At 43.0% G+C, this 21,535-nt stretch overlaps 3 protein-coding genes across 4 annotated transcripts in view; 1 reads left to right on the forward strand and 2 right to left on the reverse strand.

The window, feature by feature from the left end:
• The window catches only part of slc4a8 (solute carrier family 4 member 8), a 42,933-nt gene extending 38,556 nt beyond the window's left edge, over positions 1–4,377 (reverse strand). The window contains exon 1 of the mRNA XM_030051771.1: positions 4,070–4,377. Within this exon, the coding sequence (XP_029907631.1) occupies positions 4,070–4,117 (48 nt within the window). The 5' untranslated portion in view covers positions 4,118–4,377. The remainder of the gene's footprint in view (positions 1–4,069) is intronic.
• Positions 4,378–5,412: 1,035 nt separating this feature from the next.
• LOC115359858 (tubulin monoglycylase TTLL3-like) lies at positions 5,413–13,175 on the forward strand. 2 transcript variants are annotated; one of them, XM_030052515.1, is made up of 12 exons: positions 5,413–5,959; positions 6,607–6,710; positions 6,820–6,988; positions 7,716–7,771; positions 7,907–8,035; positions 8,140–8,254; positions 8,402–8,524; positions 8,911–9,103; positions 9,838–9,986; positions 11,177–11,420; positions 11,607–12,042; positions 12,200–13,175. In XM_030052515.1, the coding sequence occupies exons 2-12, from the start codon at positions 6,615–6,617 to the stop codon at positions 12,986–12,988; spliced, it is 2,499 nt and encodes an 832-aa protein (XP_029908375.1). In that variant the 5' UTR covers positions 5,413–5,959; positions 6,607–6,614; the 3' UTR covers positions 12,989–13,175. The 2 variants fall into 2 exon arrangements, with proteins under 2 accessions (XP_029908375.1, XP_029908376.1); XM_030052516.1 differs by lacking the exon at positions 5,413–5,959 and having other exon boundaries at positions 6,298–6,710.
• Positions 13,176–14,752: 1,577 nt separating this feature from the next.
• On the reverse strand, positions 14,753–18,812 carry LOC115359859 (class E basic helix-loop-helix protein 40-like). Its single transcript, XM_030052517.1, has 5 exons — positions 18,399–18,812; positions 18,184–18,247; positions 17,847–17,954; positions 17,235–17,358; positions 14,753–16,862 (listed from the first exon to the last, which is right to left on the reverse strand). The coding sequence occupies exons 1-5, from the start codon at positions 18,470–18,472 to the stop codon at positions 15,943–15,945; spliced, it is 1,290 nt and encodes a 429-aa protein (XP_029908377.1). The 5' UTR covers positions 18,473–18,812; the 3' UTR covers positions 14,753–15,942.
• Positions 18,813–21,535: the final 2,723 nt, after the last annotated feature.

Here is a 21,535-nt window from a genome sequence, read left to right on the forward strand (position 1 = left end):
CCAAAGCTAGCGGTGAAGTTGTGATATGTACAGTTAAAAATGATGGGTATCTGTATTTTAATAAAGTCTTGGCTGAAAAATATCAAACTCGTCCCTTAAATTGGCAGGAAAGAGATTAGAAGTCAAATGAATTGTGGAAAAACTGAATGGCACATTTGCAAAGGAGCATCCCAATTAACCAGAAATGCTTGTAGCTTCTTCTCAAGTGAGTCTTGCTGCACATCTGTGGTTGCTGACATGAGGGACGCTTGTGTTGCCCGTCAAGAAACCCTGTTAAACCCTCCCAAGGTATTAGACATCACCTGAGGTTCAGTGACCTCTCACAAAGCATTTTTTTAACCTGTCTCTTGAGCTCTACTCCTCTTGACAGTCTCCTATTTTCCCCTGCCCATAACCCCTTAACCCCTTCACACTTCGTCTCTCTCTTCCCCTCCCAGCAGCTCCCTGAACTGACAGCAGGGCAACAGATCCTGACGCTGACAACTGGGCCTGTCACTTCCAGACTGGGCTTTGTGTCTGAGAGCCAAAGTCCACACTCGGCGCCAAGAGCTGCAGGCGACTGCTGCCCCTACATAGCATCACACCACAGCTAATCGGTTCTGCTGTAGAGACACATGCTAAGAATTGTTGCAACAGTACTTCACAGAGAGGAGGGCAGCACATGAATGGATGAAAGGGAGACAGGGGTTTAAATGGTGGAAAACGGAGAGGGGAGATGAGACGGTCGGCTGTGGGCTGTTAGCTGCTTTGACTACGCCAGCCCACAGGTAGCATGAGTCATACACACCCTATTCAATGCCACACATTTATTTCTGTCTCTCCATATCTTTCATTCTCTAAGTGCTGTCGGCCTGGAAAGAACACTGTGGCCTGGGTTGGTTCTGTGGTTGCAAGACAACCGAACAACAGGACTGAGGAGGTGCAACAAAACATTTCAGCATAAATAAAGTCTGACTGGAACCACATTTTTGAAATATATAATAGCAAGTTTATTCAATGAACTTTGAAAAAAAAATCCTGGAACCAAAATGCATTTATGAAAGGGAGTCAAAACTCTTACTGGTGGTATTTTCACGGACAACATTTTGAAATATCATGTGGTGTTACGAACGCCATGTTTAAAATATTAAATAGAGAACTCTGAGACATCTGTCATAGATATAGAACTCAGATGTATAAACATGTCCTTCAGAGGTTTTGACTATTTTTGTTCTGCCTCCGGATTGATTAAAGTGAATGTCTGCTAAGACAGACTCAGAATAGCTCCTGTAAAGCAGCTGAAAAAAGGAGCTGTGACAGCATGTGAAAGCAGAAAGACTGTGATGGAGGAAAATAAACCTGAAGCAATTTAATGATGTAGAGCTATGTGAGTTATGACGTCCCTGGGAACTGAAATCGCAATATCTCAATCTCAAGGCTGATCCTCTATTCGTCATTTGAAGCTGCCCCCCCTCAACATTGGTTTCCAGCTCAGTGAAGATGAACATTAAAGACGTCAGACAGAAGCATGGCAGGAGGTAAAACAGAATCCACACAAGCACATAACATCTCATGCTACTTTCTTCCCAAACCAAATCTGTTTTCTGGTATGAATTAATTCCCCTTTCATTCAGTTTTCCCAAACCAACTGCAAAATACAAATGCAGCAGTAATGTACCTTATTATATAAAAACAAACCAGATATATTGGTAGGGATGGGTATTGTCCAGAACTTTTTGATACCAGTACTGGTACCAGTACCTTGACTTTGATATCGGGTCCTAAACTTTTTTCCAATACCAATTTAAGAAAATCTCACTATACAATCAATTTTATAACTTCTCTGGGTGAAACATAGTGTTTTTCCTGCATGCCTCTACGATGTGTAATGTTAGACAACCAATCACCTTGGCACAAGCATGCTGCATGTGTACTGGCCCATTGACGCTGATGAAATTTACTCTTAGTTACTGAAATTCCGCTACCATGCCATTTTTCGATACGCGATAGTATTGAAGCAATTTGGTTGGTAACATATATAACAGTATCTAGGTTTGGCAACAAGCTCTATGGTGAACTAATACAGAGCAATGTTTCAGTGTTTTGATGCTGTGTTTCAGATTTACCAAAAATAAACAAGCAAACAAATAAACAATAATAATATTTTTGAAAGCATGTCATCAGACTGCACACCTGTAATCATCTTCAGTCACCCTGCAAACGCATGGTTTCAGGTTGTCTTCACTGCTTTAGTTCACTTTAGTTTAGTTTATATTAATTTAAGTTTATTTTTGACAGTGTAATGCCATCAACCCATCATTTGAGTGCCCATTAACTTGAATTAGAAATGAGTCAAAATATGAGGAGAAAACAGCATTAGTGGGAGGGTATGATTTTAGAGGGAGAGTTTGCACAGGATTGATTACAGGAACAATGAAACAGTCAATAAGACTGAACAGGCAACAGCAGTATCAGATGTTACATCCAGATCATTTACATCCAAAGCATAATTACTGACTAATTGCAATGACAGTTATGGCAGTGCTCTTGCATAAGCCAAACACAGGATTTATCCTGTTGCTTCATGTGCTCAGACTTCTATCATTTCACAGCATTTAAATATAACCCTAGCACTGTGCTGCTGATGCTGAGCAGCTCCACTGGAACAGTGCTTCACTGAGAGACTCCTGCTGTGCTTTACAAATAACACCAAAGGCACTGAATGGGGAGTAAAGCAAAGCTCATGAACCACCTGCTTAGTGGCCTAAGATAAATTGATATGCAGGAGGAAATTATTTATATAGAGTTTCTGCAGTGGTATGAGCTTAAGTGCTCTCAGTGTTCCTCATAGACAGAACAGATCCTTCCCTGTTAAATCTGTCTGATCACATTAGAGACTTCCCTGGACACTGATGGACATCTCTGGTCCTGCCCCATTCGTGTCCTGCCTTCATGCAGGATATTAGAATAAATCAGGATGTTAACATGGGAATGTTTGGGTACATTCGTGTCCCTTGAGCGACTTCAGGTTATAATCAATTCACTTTAGCTTGACCCGCTCAAGCACACAAATTACTGCTTAGTGTCACTCCCCTTGTTGGACAAACATGAAACATCCTTCGTGGTGGTAAGGCTCACCTTCTCAGCCTTATGTTAACTCTCAGTGGTCTATTCGCCCTCATCTGGCTCCCTGTTTACCTCTGTGCCGTCAGCTGACCGAGGGACTGACAATCGATCACACATCAACAGGATCATGCCGTTATTCCCTTTCAAATCTCACCTGACAACACTCTGTTTCGCTGCTGCTGATTGGCTGCAGAACATTTATCGAAATAGACAATCCCACCCAAAACTGAGTGGTGCACGGCATAAGGATGGCGTCAAGGTCATTTGAGGGTAATTGAGAAAATAACATGCCGTCATTGCGAGAGCCAGCTGAAAAATCCTGCTCTGTTACAGCCCTATCAATGCCTCTTACTTGTCACCCTATTGGCACATATATGGGATCGAACATTGCTGCTGATTTCAAAATGTATCGGCATTTTTTTCACTGGTCGGCTACACTGATACAGTAATGGCTTTCCGGTATGGAACACATAGCCTACCCGAAAAACATCCAATGGATTCTTAATGCAGTTACAATGTGACATGCTCTCCGGGAATCACCACACGTGTCAGCAGCCTACTTAAGAATTGCAATATCAACATCAACATCAACAATACCCTCCGCATAAAGCAGCACCATGGTAAGTATTCCAGTAATGTTAACCTAATCTTACTAATTCAACCTTACTGTGAAATTAACCTCGACAAAATAGTCTACAACATAAAAAAACATTGCATTGATTATGAGAGCTGGATCTGGCGGCAAATCACCGCGTAGTGTAAAGGAACAGCAAGCACACCAAGCATGTTCTCACAGCAATTAAGCAACTGAGCAGCCCCCTAAGACTATGAAACAATACATCGTTCAACAGCAGTTTGCGAGTTTCTGTTTGAGTGGTGATTTGAGCTATAGGTGTTGGAGCTTCTGGGCTCTCCGGGCACCAAACCATGCAGAGGTGCATGAGACATTTGCAGACCACTGTACCTGGTAGCTCAGTATGCAGCTCTCGGGATCGCTGACTCCGGCAGGCATGATCCTGGCCTTCTGGTTAACCTGCCCGGTGATCACGGAGTGTAAAGGTGAGACTTTGGAAGGAGGGGGGCGTGATAGGTGTTCAGCCGCGCAAATTGTCTGAGGGCGTTTTGAAGAAGCAGTCACGAGTTGGTCACAGCGGCTACTTTCACCTCTGTGGACATGGTGAGGGTAAACATCTCCATCCAGGTGAGGAAAACAGTGGAAAAAACAACCCTGTCTGTTATGTTAGGATGGTTTTGCGTCCGCGCCTCAAGCTGCCCTCCCTCCACTCCTGGCTGGGAGAGCGGGATGCAGAGAGCATCACATCAGCTTCAGCCAATCAGAGCGCGGAGAGCCACAACAGGCTGCGGCGCACTGCTGCTGCCCAGCTGATAACAGGATAAAGCCAAGACAATTGTAAGCTTATACTTGACAGAATCTCCAGTTTGGAAGTTTCGCGTTTCAGTTGCGAAGGAGTGCCAGGTTGTAACCATGGAAGCATCGCAAATGTCTCAGTTCTTCTTTTCTTTTGTTGGCACAGGCGACGGCACAGGTTGTCCAAAGGCTTTGCTCTGTAGACACAAGTAGCCTATTATTATTGTAGCAGTCTATGAATTTTTTTTATAATAGGCTATGAATATGGTGATACAGTATTCACCTGCAAGAAATTCATATCCAGATGTGGGATACTGTGCAGATTCGATAGATAGATAGATGGATGGATAGATTTTTTATTATTATTATTCCTTGGAGGAAATTTGTTGAGATAACAGAGAGAAACTGAGCGGAGAAATCACTGTGGTGGTGAACAGACCTTACTGAGAAAGCTTTGGACGCCACCTTGTGGAAAATGTATCAGCCCATATACGAGCTATGCGTCTGAACCCATTTTTTTTTTAAACAAAAAATCCCTTCAAAAAGATGATGATGAGATGCTAGGCATTGCATTGTAAAGCATAAACTGATGAAATGGGGTGGTAGGCAGCAAAATAGGCCATTATGTGCATTATGATGCAGTTTCATGACCATGGGCTGCAGCAGTGATGGACAAGTGCCAAAAAAGAGACACACTCGCAGCAATTAATTGGATTTGTTGAATGCAGTGTGTCAGAATGGGTCTGTAGGGACTACCTTATTCTGTTGCCCTTGAAATATGGGGCTGAAGAAAGTTTCTCTTCATTTACTGTTGGCACACAATTGCATTTAAGACGTGGGCTACTGTAGTTAGATTTAGATTCTGTTGTGAAATCAATCAAAATGTACTGAGATGATAGATCACATTTAGCTCTTTGTCTAATTAGGGTGTGTGAAATCTCTTGGTTTAAATAAATGAGACTGGCCACACCTGCATTTGGCAAACACTGGACTGAGTTTGGCTCGATAGTTTGTCACCAGCTGGTTGGACTAGTTCACAGATCACCATCTGCATGGCCACCAAAAAGCCATTGTTTGCATCCAGTTTAATTTGCTTGGGAAATGCGGAGCGCGTTTTCTCTAATTGATGAGGGAAATGAACACCGTCCGTCATTACTGTCTCTTTGGTTATTTGGTTTAATCCGTCAAACGTTTGTGTTTTCTTATGCATGCAATCCACTGTAAACTAGACCGCAACTGATAGCGTCAGATAAGTGATCCCCTTTCCTCCACGCTCGACTGGAGGTGGTGGATTTTTCATCAGCCGACATGGCGTCCCGTGTCTCCTGGGTGCGGTTGTTATGGGGATTGTAAACTGTGTGGGAACGTGTAGGAGGCGGGACTCCGCAAGTGTCTGGAGAGAGTGGTCGGGTCACAGAAAGTGAGAAGCAAGCTGCGGGGCGCACGGGGGTCCAAGTGGGCGCGCGTATGCACACAGATTAATAGGTTTGTATGTTCGTTTTCATTGTACTGTCTGACCACTAGTTTTTCTTCATGCCTTTTAGGATGACTTGTCATGCATGCCTACTGACTTAAGATGGCAGATGGTTTATGAATCCACGGTCATTCGTTGCAAGAAGTGTACAGGCTAGATGTGGAGGTGCTTCTGAGGACGACTTGCATGTGTCAACCTTGAGAAACTTGTTACCATTGTTATCTTTGCCTTTTGTATGTGAATATGCATATACACCTGTGTGTTTGTTTGTGTGTGTGTGTGTGTGTGTGTGTGTGTGTGTGTGTGTGTGTACGTGTATGCGTACGTGGTTTGCCTGTGGGTGCTTGGTTGGGGAACTAGTGACAAGTGTTTGTCTCTCTCACGACTTAACTGCCTGCTTGACCCAATTTACATCCTTGATGACAGAGACAAAGGACAGTAGTTGCCACGTGCCAGGCTATTTATAGTTGGCTTCAGCTATTCCTTAACTACAGAGCAGACAATTATGTAATGTGTTTTATGTGTTTATGATCTGATGATATTGATGCATGCAACTACAGTCTATCTATCTATCTATCTATCTATCTATCTATCTATCTATCTATCTGTCCTGTTTATTCCTCTTCTGTGCAATTTGACTCAATATAACAATCCATAGTGGCTCCAATGGAGGGGAGGTTACGTCGAAGTGTGCCAAACCTCCCGGTGATCAACCCAGACAGACTGAAAACAGCTAAGGCCCTGGTGGAAAAAGCAGTCAAGGTGACCACATATAGAGACCAGAGTGAAATACATCCATCCATTATCCTCCTGGGATTGTGTCTGTGCTTCCGTCATGACTCCTGTGATCCATGTTTCCCCCTTTTCTCAGTTGCAGAAGGTGTTTTCAGTGCAGGGACCGTATCCTGTGATCCGTTCTGCCTTATGGGCAAGAGGTTGGGTGGAACGCCGCTTGCCCCTTTCTGTCCAGAGAGCACCTCATTGGCATGGTGATGAGGAAGATGATGGTGATGATGGTGATGTCAGTACTGATGCTGCTGGTGAGATAAGGGATTGGAATCCACAGAGTCCTAAGAATGTTGTTGTTGTTGTTGTTGTTGTTGTGTTCTTCTTTCTTTCTTTCTTTCTTTCTTTCTTTCTTTCTTTCTTTCTTTCTTTCTTTCTTTCTTCCCATACTCTAAAATTGCTTTGTTTAAACCTACATGTTCTCAACTTAACCTTAGTTAATTAGTTAGTTCCTTGTTACTAGTTATGATAATATTGACCCCCAGGAGAAAAAAGGATCCCTGAATTATGCCGTAGTTGTTGCACTTAGCATAACACATTGCAGGCGGAGCTCAATAGTCTGAAACCACACAGACAGAACATACTTCTTATTATTGGAACTTGAGCAAAAACAGGTTCATAGTCAAAAAAGCAAAACAAAAAAACAGACAAACAAACAAACAGAAAACAGCATTAGGGCTGCACAACAAGCACAGTGGGTTCTGCTCTTTGTACAATTTCACAGTTAACAGATTGTCTGAGGACTAGATCAGTGATGTACTACTGTGGATGTAACTGCTATAAGCGAGTAGGGGTTTAGTGTACATGTAACTGGAGCAGTAGTTAGAGAGATACCTCATGTCCTGTGAAGAGATACATTGTATACCACAGAGCATCCATCAACAGGTATAATAACACCAAGACCCCCTTTCACACGCGCACGCACACACACACACACACACACACACACACACACACACCTCTTTACGCATCTCTTTTCAGAAAGAGTGGATGAAAGGGAGAAGGACGAGGACCTTGCTGACATGTATGACCTCATGGTAAGATAATGTTCAACCAGTTTGCAATGTCTGGAAACAAATTAATGTGACACAGTTATTATTCCCAACATGTGTTTCAATATTTACTGGTTCATGATGCCCAGCATTCAGACATCTCACTTTAATGCATCCTAGTCTCGCTTGGTTCGAAATGAAACATCCTATTTCTACTGGACGACACGTCGGGATTCCATAGACTGTCGCTCACTACAGAGGGACCAAATGACCAATCACTTTGCCAATGCTGCTTCTTTCACAACCAAGGTCTCATTTTACAGTGGTCTCTACTAACTTGACTGTCAAAATACACTTGGATCAGTTTTTCCACATGCTAAACAATAGTGTGTCTCTCTGTAAATCTCTTTCAGGTGGGGCTGTGTGTGAACCTGCGGAACCTTCACTGGTTTGATGCGGCAGACCCTGACACCTTCTTCCCAAGATGCTACAGGCTTGGGGCAGAGGATGAGAAGCAAGCCTTCATAGGTCTGCTGTGTGAGCTGATCTGTCAGCCTTTGTCTTGCTCTGCATTTGTGAGATGTTCCCATTTTAACCATGCCTGCTCCATTTCCCTATTTCCTTGCCGTCTCTTTCTTTACCTCTCCTATTTGTCTGCTCTCTGTCTCGCTGAAGAGGACTACAGGAGGACGGCATGCACCAGCCTGCTGCAGTATGTAGTTGAGACCAGCAGATGGAGGAGGAACAGAGGAGAGGGAGTGGAAGAAAAATCGAAGGTTGTCTCTGTGGAGTCTGAAGGTAACACCCTGAAATACTCTGCAACGTAACAAAATGAATGCATATCCAAAAGTCTTGACTGGGTCATGAAAATGAAGTGCATGACAGTGAGAATAAAAAAAAAAATACTGTTATTACTTTATATAACATTTCAGCTGAATATCACTGTTTTCACCGTTTTCAACACTAACCAGTGGAAGACACTGTCCTGCAGCCAGGTTGATGAAATTATAATTGACCGTACCTATAACCATTACCTATAATGTCTCTCTCTGTCTGTCTGTCTGTCTGTCCCTCTCGCACACACACACACACACACACACACGCACACTCTCTCTCTCTCTCTCTCTCTCTCTCTCACACACACACACACACACACACACACACAATCTTGTTTCTCTCTACAGAGCAAAAGACAGAGAGTGAATGTGCGGTACATCGACTTGTTGGTCCAGGAATGATTGACAGAGCTTTACATGTATGTCAAGAGTTTCTCAACATGTTAGAACACAGTGATATTGACGTTACCATGGCAACACCCCCCGTGCTGACAGAGCAGCAGTGGGATGAGTTTCTGCAGGACTACTACCTGGTTGTTCAGTAAGTGTGGTGTTTTGCTGTTTGCTGCTTATTTTGTTTGTTGGTTTTGTGGAATAATTGTTATTATCATTATTATTATTGTTATATTTGGACAACCCAGTGCTGATAATGAACTGATTATCAAGCAACTACAATATGTATATAGACAGTCTGGTATTTTACAGTACTTGCATTATATTCAGTGTCTAGTTGTGATTTAATGTTAAAAATGTCTGAAGTCAAGGCCATAGGTTGTATAAAAGAAATGGGCATAGCTGTTGTGACATCACCCATAAGTGGAAACTCCAACACAATATATCTGAGATCATAACCTCATGGGGAAAATGTTTATTGAAGTAATAAATCAAGAGACACATACTTTTTCCCACTATCTTGCATACATTTAGACCCTGAGCAGCAAGCCCAGTGACCCTCTGGTGGCCATTATAAGGAATTGCACTTTAGGGCATTGACATTAGTTTCAACAGCCATTCTCATTGGTTGCCACCTGAACAGGGCTAGGGTTACATTGTGTGTGCAGGTGCAACAAATAGACAAGTGACATTTAGCTGTTAGTCACCTGATAGTTAATTGAGTCTCCTCATTGGACTAGCCAACTAAAGCGTTACCTCCTCTTATAGCCCTCATACTTTAAGCTGATGGCAACACAGCAGTCTGGAGTAGCGTCCCTAAGACTTAATTACATCAAATTAAACCTAAATCAAGCAGTAATGTAATAAAATGTTGTTGTGCAGTGAAGGAGCATCGATCAAGGGAAGCAGTGTCTTTGTGGAGCGCTGCCAGGCCATGTTAACCAGATTACAAGAGGTTTGCCCACAGCTGGACACAGACGGACTACAGAACATCTGGATCATCAAACCAGGTGCCAAGTCACGAGGAAGAGGTGAGGCTGCATTAGTGACAGAAATTTTGACAAAGAAATCACATCGTGATGTGGAGGTTGCTGTTTCTCCCTATATTTTTTATACATGCAAAAATAAGCTGTATTGACGAAATTAGAAATTAGGTGTTAATGCCTAGGATCTACTCAGCTTAAGTATTATGATGGCCTTTCTGTGCAGATGGTACAGTTCTGGACTGCACAGAAAACTATGTACAATCTGTTACTGAAAACCTACAGCATTCTTTTGTTGCACTACAAGCTGCACTTAGTTAAAATTAATTTTAAATGCATCTAAAACAAAATTCATGTTGTTTAGTAGGGTCAGAGATATCAGCTGTGATAACTTACATATGTCAACTATGAATGGATGTAATATTGAGTTACTGAATGTAAAAAGCATCTAGCACCTTAGCATCTGGCTTGACAATGAATTTACATTTAAACATTGTGTAAGTATTGTTAATTGAGACACAAATTTGAATCCTTCCAGTCTAGGACTATGGAGATTTTTGTACTCACATGCTTCTGGCACCACCCTTAGGTCCTAGGACTCAATATATTGTATGCCATAACTAAATGTTGGCTGGGCCTCTTTAAGAGAGAGAGACATTGACCTCTAATAATCTACAGAGTCATTATGTGCCATTTCCTACTGTATATCACCTCAATGCTTGCTTGGTGTTCCAATAACTGGATTACTCTTCATGTGCCACATGCTCCTGCTGTTCTTGGAAAATACTTTACTATCCCTGGCACAATTTAAATGAATGATCAGAAATCATCATGCTTTATTTTGTCATTTTAAATTTAAACTTAAATCAATTTTATTATTTTGTATCTGTTCTATTTATTGCCCTATATTTTATAACTGCATGATTTTGTGTCTCTTGTATGTTACTGATTTGCTACTCTTGTATTTTTTTACTTGCCACTTGTAAAAGAAGGTATTTGAGTTGAAATAGAGCTTGATAACATACATAAAACAAACAAACAAACAAACATGCAATGCATTCCTCTGATGTGCAGTCTTGTTTTTTGGCCTGCTATTGGCCTGCACCAGATTTCCTTGTCCAGAGACAAAATTTCAGATTCTAGCAAATCAGAAGTTGCTGTTGTCAATAATGCAATTTTCATTTCACTTGTCACCTTCTTTCATGCGTTACACTATGTTTATGACCATCTCCATGCAGGTATTATGTGTATGAATCAGCTAGATGAGATTCTGGTACTGGTGGACAGTGACTCAACCCTGATTAAAGACAGTAAGTGGGTGGTTCAGAAGTACCTGGAACGTCCTCTGCTGGTCCATGGCACTAAGTTTGACCTACGCCAGTGGTTTCTTGTCACCGACTGGAACCCTCTGACCATCTGGTTCTACAAAGAGTGCTACCTGCGCTTCTCCACTCAGCCCTACTCAACAAAAACCCTGGACAGGTCAGCAATGTGACATGAGAGGGGGTTAGATAAAAGGAATCAAAGATTTCAAGACATGTGAATCTACCTTTTTCGCAAAAAGTGGGAAATACGACCTACGGTATTTGTACTCACAGTATTTTACAGAAAACTCATGCATTTCATATTCATTTCATATTCATTTGCTGCATCCATCCTTTTCCTCAGCTCAGTCCACCTGTGTAACAACTCCATCCAGAAGCACTTCCAGCCATCCCATAACCGCCACCCAGAGTTGCCTGACGACAACATGTGGTCTTGCTCTCAGTTTCGGGCTTTCCTGCGGGAGCAAGGCCGTGGGCCAGAGTGGGGGACTGTGGTGGTTCCAGGCATGCAGCAGGCAGTGATTCATGCCCTTCAGACAGCTCAGGACCTGGTAGAGGGCCGCAAGGCTAGCTTTGAACTCTATGGAGCAGACTTTATGTTGGGCAGAGATCTGAGGCCCTGGCTTCTGGAGATCAATGCTAGCCCCACGATGGCCTGTTCCACAGCTGTAACTGCCCGCCTCTGCCCTGCTGTGCAGCTGGACACACTGAGGGTTGTGCTGGACTGGCGGACTGACCATCAGGCTTACACAGGAGGCTTCCAGCTGATCTACAAACAGGTTGGAACATCCTTAAATGTATTGCATGCATATACCAATCTTTGCAAAATCATGAGATGGTGTGAGTATTTCTGTGGGAGTTTCACGGGGCGATAGATGTCACACCAAGTCCATTTCCAATCACCAGTGTATGTGTGTTGTTTAATCACCCATCCAGGCTGCAGTTGAAGTTCCTCAGTATGTGGGAATGAACCTGCTGGTGGAGGGTGCGCCCATAAGGCGCACTAGACCACCACCTCACAGACACCCTGTCATTTCCAAACAATCCCTCACCACCCAGTTGTCTCCAGACCAATCATCTTCAGAGGAAGCAGAAATGACAGATAAATTATCTGGTCACAAACTTTATCCAGCCTCAGCTTACTGTCACTCAGGCAAGGAGAACCAATCTGTTGGAGACAAGAAGAGGCAGCTGCCATCAGCCTCTCCAAAGAGGCAACATGAAGGGAGGACAACGGGTCAGAGTATCTCCTCCAGTCGCAGGTCCTGCTCCAGTTTGGCACCAGAGCAGTGTTTGGTGATGCACACTGAACCACAGAAGAAGGCCCGGCGTCTGGGTTTGAGTTTTAGAGGGGCACCTCTGGTTCCTAGAACACTCTCCTATTCCCTCAACCCCCCTTGCAGCATATCAGACTCCAAACCCCATCCCAACCCAGTCCTCAGATCACAGAGCTCTAGGCCCTGCCCTCCCAGGGCGGCTACTGAACCCCAGTGCAGAGCTCTTAACACGGGCCTTCCCTCACTCCATGGTCTTCTCCCAGCCCTTGAGGTTTTTAGCTTGCGCCCAAACATTGTGGCTGGAGGCCTTGCCAGTCGCTGTCCGGCCCTCTCCTCACATCCCAGGCTCCAGAGGCACCAGTCCTTTCCTCACTCTCACAAACAAACAGTCACCAAATTTAAAGACGGTGGCACAAGCAACTTAAACATTAGCAGTTTTGGATGTTAACAAGGAAGACTTGAAGGGATTTTGCAGTATGGGAGGGAATTTGCAGTATGAATTCAAGCAAGGGAAGAAATGGTTAAAAAGGTTGTGATGATGATGACTTTTTTGTATTTTCTTGGGTTGAACGCTGAATCGCATTACTATGTCATATCAGGGGTAAAACATTAAACATGCATTCTATAGTGATGAATATGGGTGATTTCTTATTTTGGAAACCCAGTGATCTGGATTACGTTACCATATTAGGAGTAAATGTTAAACAAGCATCCTACTGGCTGAGAGATAAGCTCAGTGATTATAATAGCAACCACACTGGCACTGATGTTTAGATGTATTTAAATAGTTGTCTTTGTATCAAAGGAAAGTTTTATTCATACATACACATTCCAAGATGGGCTGTGGGCAGATTTTAATAGAATGAAGCAATCAGTGGTTCCATCTTTAGGAAAATAAGAACAGTTGTCAACTGGTTGTAAGTTTTCTAACCTCCAGCAGGCAGCAGTATAGACCAAATGATCTAGCAGCACAGTCAAAGCGAGGCACTGGGACCAAGTCAGATGTACAAGGTGGTAAAGAATTACCGTGTAATACCAAAATGTTGATATTTGTCAGGAAACTTCGGTGAATTCACACATATTAAATAATAGTAATAATGATGATGATGATGATAAAACTTGAGTAGCTGTAAAATATCAGATTTATAATTGTAAAGATGGAGGGTAGAGAAAAATGCTGAGCCACAGCCGTCCGCTCTTATAATACAGTGTGCAGTGGACCTCCTGGATGATTTAGACACAATATATACATCAAACATACATTGTCATATTATTTTACTCTATTGTTACAGCTTTCTGAAGGTTTCCCAGTTTTTTACTTCTCCCTAAATGTCATGGCTACAAATAATCAGCTGATTAAAAAAAAGAAGTATTGCCATAACAATAAAATATTAATAAAACTGGATCACAAGTCTTGCTAGGAAGAAGCAGTGAGATGTGCTTAAACAGTTTCTCAAGCTGTGTTGGGCCAGTGCAGTGAAATGAAAAAGAAAAGATAGATACCGTCAGCATCAGAGAAACCTATACACTGTATGTGCAACCACATAGCTGAATAGCCTATCCATGCCGAGGTGCAGGATGTGGGTTTTGAGAATAATTAGCCTACTGTTTGAGATGTTGTACTTCTACAGTGTGAAGGTAAATGTAAGTATAGATTAATACTACGAAGAGTGTGTAGAGAGGGGTACGTCGTGGGGCACGAGCGTTTGTTTGGCCAAGTTTCTACGAATGCACTCAGCCTAGTTTATGTGGTACTTAACAGCACAGAAAAGTAAGCAGCTCTGATATTATAGCATCTATTCAGATATCTTCAAATGTAATACAAATTGTATCTCTGTAACAAGTACTTTTAAAAAATCACCAGAAACTAATTACTAAGCCATATGGCCCTTAAGGAAATTGTCTTCTAATCAAGGTTGTTGACAAGTTGTGGTGGAATCTTTATTAGTGCCTCAGGGGATTAATTAAAACTGAGTGTGTGTACGCACATGTATTTGGCTGTGATAGTAGTAGTACTAGTAGTGGTAGTGGGCACAGATTGTTAACCAGCAGGAGGGGCACTGGCCACAGATTTACCATTACATAAGTGTTCCCTCTGACATGAATGTTGTGACAAAATAACTTGATCCGGACAGATTACATTTCACTGCTAGATGCCCCCACCCTGCACACACACACACACACACACACACATGCAAACAATTAAACCAGATTTCCACGGGAAAAATACTTTATTAATACGCTTATATAATGTATATCAACATTTATAGACAAAATATGTACATCAAACATCTTTCTTGTAGGTCCCAAAATATAAAATCTCAAGTACCTCTTTCTATAGAAAACTAGTCTTCTGTTAAAACTTTTACATTCACTTCTCTTCTCTCCACTCCTTTGACTCCAGTATTCATATGAAGTACAGAGAATAGACATCTGAGTTTTATCAGCTTTTCACAAGTAAAAGGCAACAGCAAGAACAAACACCAGGTTTGACTTGAGTAGAAACAGATGTTGAATATGCAGACCAGGTCCAGCACAGTGCTACAGTATGTACACAGTTTCTGAGTATACAACAAACATCGTCCACACTCTACTCTCCCTCTATCTTTCCAGAAAGAGTGCTAGAACAGGTATCAAAAATAAAGATGTACAAGAAGTCTATTAACAGTAATTACAGAAAATCCATCTTAAATGTCTGTAATTTCGGTGAATAACAGACTTCTCGTTCAGTGTGGTCATGTGTCGACCCCTTTCTCCATCCATGAATGGGTGTACCCTTGCTCTTGTCTGTACACTCTTGAGGAAACCCTATTTTAGAGTGCCAGTCATCATAGGGGCTGGGTCAAAGGACATTTTCAGTGATGGTAATGGTGACCTAGAGTACATAGGCAACAAACTTTGGGTGAAATATTACTGCTAACATTTGGTGCAACAAATTTTATGAGTACAAAGTCGGTGTTATCTCTATGGCAACAGCTACAGCTGAGACACATCAGTGTCATCAGCATGTGTGCTTCAGCAGCAGCATCTGAAACATTTCTTCCTTTACATTCAATCAAGTGTGTGTGAGGATGTGTATCGGTGTGTGTGTGCGTGCATGTGTTTTGGGGTAGATCCAGTTGAGTGTGATACATTTGCACTGAGCAATACCATTGTGTATTAAGTCCAAACATTCAATTGGAGCAAAGGGCTGAGTTGCTTTGCTTTATTGTCCTCCTCAGCAGACTCTGGACAGATGTTGGCCTCCACTCCACCCTCCCTCTCCTTGATCATCTCTAGATGTCTCTTCTGTTTGACCTCTGAGCTGAGGAACAGGGGAGAGGAATGAGGACGGGTTATGAGATGGCCTAGCGTGTTCTCCATCTTTCTAATGTCTCTACATCACTTCTCTCCTCATACATCTCAGTCTTTGGTTTCCAGGTTGAGGGGTGGTACCTGCTTTAATGCCTGGAGGAGGGCAGGGGAGTCCATGGGGGTTTGAGACATGGTCGGAGCTGGGGAGCCACCCCTTGGAGACAACATGAGCTGCGGATGAGAAGGCCTTTCGCTTGCCATGGTGGGTGTGGAGCCTCCCAGGCCGGGGTAAAGCATGGGCATGGCCCCTGGGTACCAGCATTTCTCCAGCATTGGCAGGTAGGCTGCAGCAGAGGGTGGAATGAGGTAGAAAGGCATGCAGAGAGGATGTGGAGGAGGTTGCTGGTGGGGGGACACACTCATGTAGCTGCTGTAGCCACTGGAGGAGGATGAGGTTGATGACTCTCCCCCTGAGAGCAACTCATCCTCTGACGACTCCATCCTGGGTCGCTTATGATGTGGCTCATCTCCCTCCTGCTTTATGCCGGCGCCTTGCCTCTCTCCCAGAGCTCTCTTTAGCTGGCTCTCCTGATTGTAGTAGTCTGGCCGTCCCTGTGGCACCCTGGACTCACTCTTCTCCAACTCCCCTCCATAGCCGCTGTCTGTATCTGTGTCACTGCCGCTCTGCTCACCACTTGGTGGAGCATATGCCCGCTGTATGACAGGAACACAGTTCCTCCCATAGCCCTCGCTGGGTTTGGGGGGTGAGCTGGTAGGCATGTCCTTGTGAGGTTGATGCTGTTGGTGGACAGGGATTTCCTCTGGTCTGGGGCTAACGGGGGTCCGGGGGCGGAGGGGATTTTGCAGAACCTCTGCAGCCAGCTTGTGAAGGTGGTTGATCATGTGGGATGGTGCGAGGTCTCCATCAGCCTCTTGATTGGCTAGGTACTGCAGAATCTCCTTGGCACACATGTGGAAACCAGAGCGGAACATCTCCTCTGACTTCTCGTGGCTGACAGGGGGCTGATCTGTAAACATAGCACAGTCAGAAAAACTGCAACTCTCCATGACCCCTTTGAATACCCCTTTGAAGGTGAAATCTGATGTAGATAGGATACTGTGATGTAATATGTGGTGCCATTTAACCCTCATATGTTCAACCACAGATATTCTTTTATGTAACCCCTTTTCCTATACTACTAAAAATTTGTTTGAGACATTTCCCTTTCAAAAGCAGAAGGCTATATTTGAAGTCACTGATTTGCATGCAATTCTGCATAATCCTGTTATTGTGTGCTCAGCTCAGTGACTTGTATTGTGTCCAACAGAATCATTCTGTTGAGCGTGTGTGTGTATGCTCACACGCACGTATGTGTGTGTATTTGTGATTTCCAGCTCACCAATTTGCATGCCATTCTGCAGAGCAAGGATCTTCTGCTGCTGTTGCTCCAGAAGAGAGGTGAGGGCTTTCACATGCTTGAGCGTAAGCTCTAAAACCACAGCCTTCTCCAGATGGCCCAGAGTCTAAAGGAGAGACATGCTGTCAGCACATCATCGTCTCTTATGTAACACACAGAAACTAAGCTCTACTACACAAACACAAGGTCTTAGCTGTCCACACATCATAATCAGCAACATCTCAACGGTAGCAAAAGCCCTCAGCTAAGAACAATCATTAAGAAAAATACAAAAATGGTATCCTAAAGAGTAGCAAAAATTTCATAAATAATATCTGCTGGTCTTGTGTAGTAATTATATGATTATTATATATTTTTGATTTTATTTGCTGGCAATGTTTATTTTAGGCAATTTTCATAGTACAAACTACATAGCACATGACAGAGGACACTCCTTTTGGTGAAGTGCTGTATGAGCTCAGTCATTCATACAGAGCTGCTGACGCAGAGTGGAGTGGCTGTAATAGCACTACATAACCACTCGATGGTGTATGCAACTAAAGACAGTGAACAGACTACAGGCGACCACACTATCGCCCCCATACATGAACTTACCGTGAGTTTCAGGTGCTCTGGCAATAAATCTTTCAACTGAGCGATGCACTCATTTATCCGGTCACGCCTTTTCTTCTCAATAAGTCTGTGAGGCAGCTTATAGGTTTCCTGCAAAACAATATCATTATTGAGTAAATTGAGCTTATCTGAAAGCACGTAACTCTTTATGATCAGCAACAGACACAATGATAGGGAGGACTCCGCGAGTTATGTCATAGCAGAAATTAGGTCAAACACTTACGAGACCATGAGGAAGAGCAGTCTAATTTTGTACCTTTTAATAAAACACACTGCGGCTTGGCAACATTATGAGCACATAAATACAATATCAACCAACCTTGCTTTCCTCCCCTCTCTTCATTCCCCGCCTTGGTTTATAAACATACATCGGGAAATCCATCCTGAAGAAACGTGAAGAAAACACAACTGTGAGCTAGGAGGTAATGACTTGCTGAAGCTGTGTAAGACATTATTGCAATGGATATTAAGAAGTGCATTTGAGGTGAAGGTGACCACAGTCAACTGGAGGTATTTTTCTAAACTTCAACTTACCCCTGCATGTCTGACAGATCAGCCGACTGATGTTTGGACAAAGGAGGTGGTTGCGCGCCTGGAATTCGTTCCATTGTTTTTACTCCAATTTCTCAGTCAAAGTCGCGGTACTTTTCCAACGCAATCACAAGCAAACGCGCATTTATCAAGGTGTTACTGAAAATACTTGTAAAAGCACTTGTCGCTCTAATGCGTTGAAATGCTTCAATCGCAAGAAAAAAAAGTCAATTTAGCATGATTTCATCCCTGTTGTTTTAATGTAAACGTTATTTTGAGATGAAACTGGTTCGAGTTAGTCCCCGCGTTTTCCACACCGTGATCCCACCGCAGAAGGCAACCCTCTTGGTGGCGCGTTGGGAAAGTGGGGGAGGACAGAGCGACGTGTTAAATAAACCCTCTGACTCTCCGCTCAGCCTGACCTACCTCTGTCACATGAGGCTCACGTGTTAAACGGCGCTGTATCCTCGGCGGAGGGACCGCCCATTTCCACGGATAAGGAGCCTCAGTGGGCGGACAGCGGCCGACGTCAGAGCGGAGGGCGGCGCGCCTCGGATCCCGTGTACCACCACGCTGAAGTGTATGGAAACAAGGCTGCGCGCGCCACGGCCGGGAACGTGGTGGCAGCAGACGGGTGCCGAGGTTCAGCAGAGGTAGGCATGAGCGCCACTGAGGTATTATAAGGTAGACTACGGGGAACTCCTAAGTCCTGAAGTGAGTACAATAAAAGTGAAGAAGAAAGTAAACATCAGAGAAAAAACAACAAACAACATAAGAGGACACCCAAGACCACTACTCTCTAAGCTGTCTGCGCCACAAATATTATTTTTGACCAAATATTCGTGCCTGTTAAGTTATCATTAATGACTCCACTCATAAAGTTAGCCGATGTTACGGGGTTGCCAAATCTTGGTGGCGATTAGTCTTGAGCAGTGAATTTAGTGAATACACAGTCCTGGGCTTGCTTGAGACGATCAAGCCAAGCCAAGGATATGTGTGTTTACGAAGGCGCACCTCACTTAACTGTATTTATTTGTGTGGTGCAATTCACCAAGTAAACAAATAACCACAAAACACAGCTATGGACAGTCCTGACAGCTTGTCGTCACATAATTATATTCTTATAGCTCGGGATAATGCAAGCAGGTCCACAGAGTACCCTTAAGAATCAGTGTAGATTTTTGATATTGATTTTCTTCACATTATTGTTATTATTCAATTTTTTATAATACATCAGCTCTAAAAATTCTATCAACTCCTAAGCTGGTGCAAGATGCAGTTGGACTCCAGACAGTTAAGAGTCTGGTCACGGCGTTATTCACCGCCAGGGAGAAACACGTGCACCCCTGTGTGGAACTGTGTGTGTGTGTGTGTGTGTGTGTGTGTGTGTGTGTGTGTGAAGTCCGTATTTGTTGTTGTGAGGCGGCACCGGTTGTCACGTTGATCTCCTCATGGTCTCCGGAGCCCGCTGAGCGCTGAGGGCACAGCCAGCACACGGCTGCTGCACCTGCCCGCTGCAGGCTACACACACAAACTAGTGCACCATTTCTTCTTTTAGTGCGGATATCTTGAATTAATTTAACACTAATTTGTTGTCCTGGCCAAGTGAACAATGCACATGGGGAAGGTCGCAGAGAAAAAAACAAAAAAACAAAACAAACAAACAAAAAACAAACACAGACTTAGGGACTCTAAACAGATAGATAGCACAGCAAAGCCATAAGGTAGCCTATATAACATCCTCTATATAATGTGTGAATATCGAAATGATAAAATAACAGCCTAAATATACATTTAAATTTATCACTGAACACCATACACGCTATTAGTGCGAACAGGAGTAGTGATAACATGAGATAAAAAATAAAATTAGATCAGTAAACCCGCTATACAGGCATCATTATGTCTTTATATTATAGTGACAGTATTTTGGTTAATACACAGTATTCACTCCAGTACCTTACTACTTTATGGACGTCAGATGCTCAGGACTTGGGGCTGACTGAGTCATCATTAATGTCTCACAAGACCTTGAATTTCTCATTTTTCCCACTGAAATTTATAAGAGTCCCTCTAACAGTAAAACTCAGTGGACTGGTGAGGGTGTTGCTGGTGAAACTAGAAACAAATGCATCTCTAGCAGGAATCATGACTGTGTGATGGAGTGACTCTGAAGCTGACTAACCCTTCTTCCTTCCCACTAGGCATTTTCCACCTAACTTAATATCCTGCAGGACCTGTCCTGGAACTCACATGTACTGAAATCCTTGCAACAGCACCATCTAGACTTGTGCTTAAGGGCTTTTTTGGGGAACTTTATTGATTTTTCAAAGATTTTCCCTCACAAGATATCCATAAACACTGCTTAATGAGGAACTATTCGCCTGTTTTATAAAGGTTCACATTTAGGCCACATAGAGCCCAAGTGTGATTCTTCACAACTGGGGATACATGTAAAGATATAACTGCCTTTAAAGCACCATAAAACTTGGCAGATCTATTCTAGGGCACACACTGAGTTCCAATAGTCCTGATGATGTGTCTTGATTTGTCTTTTTCTCAGGTAATAAAAAGAAGTTGAAACTATATTGAAATAGTCTTTGACGTTGAGCACGAACAGCACTAAGATTTTTCTTGTATCAAATATGTCACACAGATATTTTGAGCATGTAAAGGCCCCAAGACACCAATGCATTCCGGCTGCATTGGGAACACTTTTCAAGGTCGCTGATATCTTTGTAAAATTTGTTATGTCCCCCTCAAAATAAATAGAAATGAATATTTAGAGATGATTTTTATGTTTTTTTTCCCCTCTATAGGAGAGTAAGAATTTAGGTTAACCAAGCACAGTCCAGCACATTCACTGTATTTAAACTGGTTAGTCTTCTTAACAGTAACAAGTGAGGCTCTTGTTTCAGGCCTCTCAGGCCTTCTGTGTATTTGCTTTCTTATTAACAGAATTCTTCAAAAGACTCACCCATAGCATATTACCACATAAATTCATTTAACTACAGGACCTTTACGCAAATTCCAAGGATGTTGCACATTAAGTTGAAACGGAAAGGGCTGGCACTAAGTAATTACAAATTACCATGACACACATGTCGCAGTGATCTAATCTTGCCATAATTAGATAACCA

The sequence above is a fragment of the Myripristis murdjan genome, chromosome 5 (assembly GCF_902150065.1).
Source record: "Myripristis murdjan chromosome 5, fMyrMur1.1, whole genome shotgun sequence".
Classification (NCBI taxonomy): domain Eukaryota; kingdom Metazoa; phylum Chordata; class Actinopteri; order Holocentriformes; family Holocentridae; genus Myripristis; species Myripristis murdjan.